Source organism: Podarcis gaigeae (genome assembly GCF_964106915.1).
Source record: "Podarcis gaigeae genome assembly, chromosome: 13".
NCBI classification, from domain to species: Eukaryota; Metazoa; Chordata; class Lepidosauria; order Squamata; family Lacertidae; genus Podarcis; species Podarcis gaigeae.
The window spans coordinates 15,045,062-15,049,256 of NC_139689.1; the positions used below are offsets into that span (position 1 = coordinate 15,045,062).

At 43.6% G+C, this 4,195-nt stretch overlaps 1 protein-coding gene across 1 annotated transcript; it reads left to right on the forward strand.

Moving 5' to 3' along the window:
- Positions 1-268: 268 nt before the first annotated feature.
- On the forward strand, positions 269-3,836 carry LOC310829305 (C-type lectin-like). The gene is made up of 4 exons (XM_083707611.1): positions 269-355; positions 701-841; positions 2,268-2,451; positions 3,272-3,836. Exons 1-4 carry the CDS (start codon positions 335-337, stop codon positions 3,337-3,339), a joined length of 414 nt encoding a protein of 137 aa, XP_083563737.1. The 5' UTR covers positions 269-334; the 3' UTR covers positions 3,340-3,836.
- Positions 3,837-4,195: the final 359 nt, after the last annotated feature.

The following is a 4,195-nucleotide window of genomic DNA, read 5'->3' on the forward strand; positions in this document are numbered from 1 at the left end:
GCTAAGGTTCTTGCAGTTATCACTGTGTCTTGTCTCGTGGGAACCCACCTACACTTTACGGTGATCTTGGGCCTGGCACTATTTCTCAGCCTAACCTACCTCATGGGGTTCTTGTGAGGCTGAAGTGGGGGAGGGAAGGAACCATGCATACTTATTGAAGAAAAAGGATGTAATAATAATAATAATAATAATAATAATAATAATAATAATAATCCCAGTCTCACTACCCTTCCTTTCGGTTTATCTCTCTCTCTTCTGAGCAGTTAAGGCTGACACTTGTGCCAGGGAGTGGCTGCAATACCAGGGCAACTGCTATGGCTATTTTGAAGCTAAGATGACCTGGGAAGAAGCTGAGGTAAGAAACGGGGGGGGGGGGGCATGAAGCCTTGGGTTAGGTGTTTGTCACTGAGGCCACTCTTGGGTAATATGTTCCAATATGTTTGATGCTTCCCCACTTTCTAACTCTCCTTCTTTCCATCCTGTCAGGTTTGCTGACCTGAAGGGAGTGGAGGCTGTTCCATTTGGAGAAATGGGGCATTGCTCCACCAAGCTCAGTCTGCCCACAACCAGCCCCACTTGCTTACCCAGCTCCCTACTTATAGCCAGTCTAGGAGGAGGTGCTAAGCACCATCCTCCTTCTTATGACGTTGGAGGAGAACAGTGGCATTAAAAGCCTTTCCTACCTTTCCCCTTTGCCCAGATTGAATGCCAGAGTTACCACCGTGGGGCACACCTTGCCTCTATCCTCACTGTTGCAGAGTCTCTCGTGGTGGCTGATCACATCTTCGCTTACCAGACGGAACCCACCAATGTGTGGATTGGACTGCATGACATCCGACATGTAAGTATCTAGACCCCTCTGTGCTTCTCCTCGGACAATGTTCCCAAGAGAAAACAGATGCCCTTGTATACAGCAGGGCACATTTCAGGAATCAGTGTGCAGTCTATTATGTGACACAGATTTGGGCTCATGTGAGTCTCAAAATCCATTCTTTTTTGTTTTTTAAATTACTTTCTTACAAAGCAAATTAGCAAATAAGAAAGAAAGAAAAGCAAACAAAGGAGGGAAAGGGAATGAGAGACACTCCTGCAAATTCCATCAGAATAATAATAATAATAATAATAATAATAATAACAATAATAACAACAACGTAATGTATTGCTTTATTCATGGAAATGACTCAAAGAGACTTATGGATACAACATAAATACTAAAAGCAATTGCAATAAACACAATCAATAAAAACCTTTAAAAAAATCCATTTACATAATTAACAGGTCATGCAGATCCTGTCCCATTAAAAGAGGCCACAAATACTTAAAAACCCTTCCAATTAAAGGCCAAAAAGCCTGGACAGAAAGGAAAGCTTTTGCCTGGCACCTAAAATTAGGTAAGGATTGTGCCTGGCAAACCAGCATTAAATTAAACCTATGTGTCGGTATAAGCCATCCAGGTGCCCAAACAGGCATCCACATAAGACTGACATTCATAGGAAACATGTTCAAATGTATTAAAGGGGGTGAGGTTCTTGGACCACTGTGTGACAGATGGTGGGTGTGACCCTTCTAGGATGGAAATTTATTCCAGAGACAATAGGGAACCAGTAGATCTAGGTTCGGGGAAGACATTTTGCTACCCAAGTCAAGGTAGGGCTGCCCAAGTTATTTTTGGCACCTGAGTTTCAAAATCCAAATGTGTTTCCCCCTTGGGGTAGCAATAGAGTAATTATAAATTAAATAACAACTTGGAACATAGGAAACTGCCTTATACTGAGTCAGGACACTGGACTATCTAGCTCAATAATATCTACACTACTTCAGGGAAGTTTTTAATGGGTGATATTTTAGTGTATTTTTGGTCTCTGTGGCAGCCGCCCAGAGTGGCTGGGGAAACCCAGCCAGATGGGCGGGGTACAAATAATAATAAATAATAATAATAATAATAATAATAATAATAATAATAATAATAATTATTATTATTATTATTACACTGACTGGCAGCAGCTCTCCAGGGTTTCAGGCAAGGTGCATTCCCAGCCCTACCTAGAGATGCTGGGGATTGAACCTGGAATGCAGATCAGGTGCTCTACCATTGGATTATGGCCCTTTCCCAGTTTGATGTCCTTCACAACGTCCACAATCTGCTGCTTGAAGTGGCCACCTCACTTTGCCCATTGGGTGGACTGGCCTTGCACCAGATCCTGAACTGAGGCTTTTGCTTCTCCTCCACACTTATCTCCATGTTCCTTTCTCTCTTCGCCTTCCAGAACGGCAAGTGGAGGTGGTCAGATGAGTCTACCTACAACTATAAAGCATGGAGGATGGGGGCACCCAACAAACGGGGCGGAAATAAATATTGCGTGGAGCTGCTACGTTCCGTGAGTGGGGCAGCTGTTCCTGATGCTGACTCACCTCAACAACGGGAAGAAAGAGTCATCATTAAACGTTCAGGTGAACAGTTTTTGGGAGGGAGGCTGTCCTGTTCAAAAGCATCTCAGTATCTCCTACACTGTGATACAGAGGTGAACCTGAGAGGGGTAACTAGGTCCGGGAGAGATAAAAAGCCTCAGCTGAGTTCCTGATGCCATTGGAGCAAGTTGTCTTCTTGGAGCTATCCAAGGTTCTGAAATGCCAGCTTGATTCTACATATTACCCAACCAATTAGGCCACTCTGGAGTGTCTTCCATAGGCTGTGAATCCTCACTTGAGGAGCTATATGCTTGGAGCTATCCAAGGTCCTGAAACTTCAGCCTGACCCTACTTGCCACTAACTGAATAGGCTTCTCATGTCTCTTCTTAACACATGAGCCCTCACTTGTGGTCAAGACAGGATAGGACCCCCATCCTCGCTCCATTTAGTACCACTTCACCTCTATGTAGAGAAAAAGTGTGATTCCCAGGTGGAAAAACCCCACTGACTGGATTTCGGTAGCAGAATAATTTTATACTTCAGAGTGGGAGGTAATGCTACCTATTGTGTAGCATGGACCTCTTGTCCGTTCTTGAATATTCCTGCCTTGATCCTTAGTTGGGTCATAAGAAGAGCCCTGCTGGATCAGGCCTAAGGACCATCATAGTCCAACATCCTGCCCTCAAAGTGGCCAAACAAATGCCTATGGGAAGCCCGTATGTAGGACCCAAGTACAACAGCACTCTCCCCACTTGTGTTTCCCAACAACTGGCATACTGTCTCTGACACCCCAAAAGTATTGGGACCCAAAGCTGTTGACTGTTGTGCCATCGTATAACAGGTGACTGGTTCTCCCTCTAGATTTCTCAAAATGGAATGATGCGGCATGCCACAAACAGAATGCCTACATCTGCAAGCATGAACTGTAGAGAGGGCATTGGCTCAACCGTCACTTCAAGATGGAAGGAACTCAGATGAATGGGACTCCCGATGGACCTTCTGCAATTCCCGTACATCTTGAAGACTTGCCTTTGCAAAGGAGAAGGTCTTCTGGGACAACCTACACAGAATCTTCTAAACCCAAATGATACTGTTCCTTTTCAAAACAGTCTCTGGGCATTTATCTGCATTAGAAACTTTAATTGGTTTAAGTCATTCTCTCTCTCCTGGGAAACCCTGGGAACTATAGTTCTGTGAAAGGGATCCTTAATAGAAAGCATCCTATTAAACATAAAACAGCATAAAACTAGAGTTCCCAATATTCTTTGGGGGAGAGCCATGACAGTTAAAGTGGTATAAAACCTGTTTAAGTCCATAATGCAGACATGCCCTCTGAAGTTAAACCTTAGTTATCCATATGTTTTGCCTACACACCCTTCAGTGGCTACAGCACAAACAAATGCTAATAAAATCTTCCTTAAGTGTATGAATTTTCTGGTGAGTGATTTCTTTTAATATTTTCTTCCCTCTCAGCTGGTGACAAATTCCAACACCTTGGGTCTAGATTTCTGCTTTGGGGAATCCCAGTTCCCCTTTGTTGTTTGTTTTAAATCAAGTGTCCAGTACATAGGGATCCTCCATATGGCCTCTTTATTCCACACTCATCCTGATTCGTTTGCAGAAAGTTTCTGCGGTGGTTAGATTATGTCTGGCCTTTCTTGAGCATTCAGTCTGATTTGTTTACAGGGCAGCTATATGACAATGAACATTCATCATCATTTGCTCACATGTCTGCCCATTAGTAATTCGTCCGTCCAACACCTTTCAGTACATTTCCCTGTCACT

Coding starts and splice junctions, on each gene's coding strand:
- LOC310829305 (XM_083707611.1), top strand. CDS start 335: ATGACCTGGGAAGAAGCTGAG. Junction 356..700: donor TGACCTGGGAAGAAGCTGAG/GTAAGAAACGGG, acceptor CCCTTTGCCCAG/ATTGAATGCCAGAGTTACCA. Junction 2,452..3,271: donor AGTCATCATTAAACGTTCAG/GTGAACAGTTTT, acceptor TTCTCCCTCTAG/ATTTCTCAAAATGGAATGAT.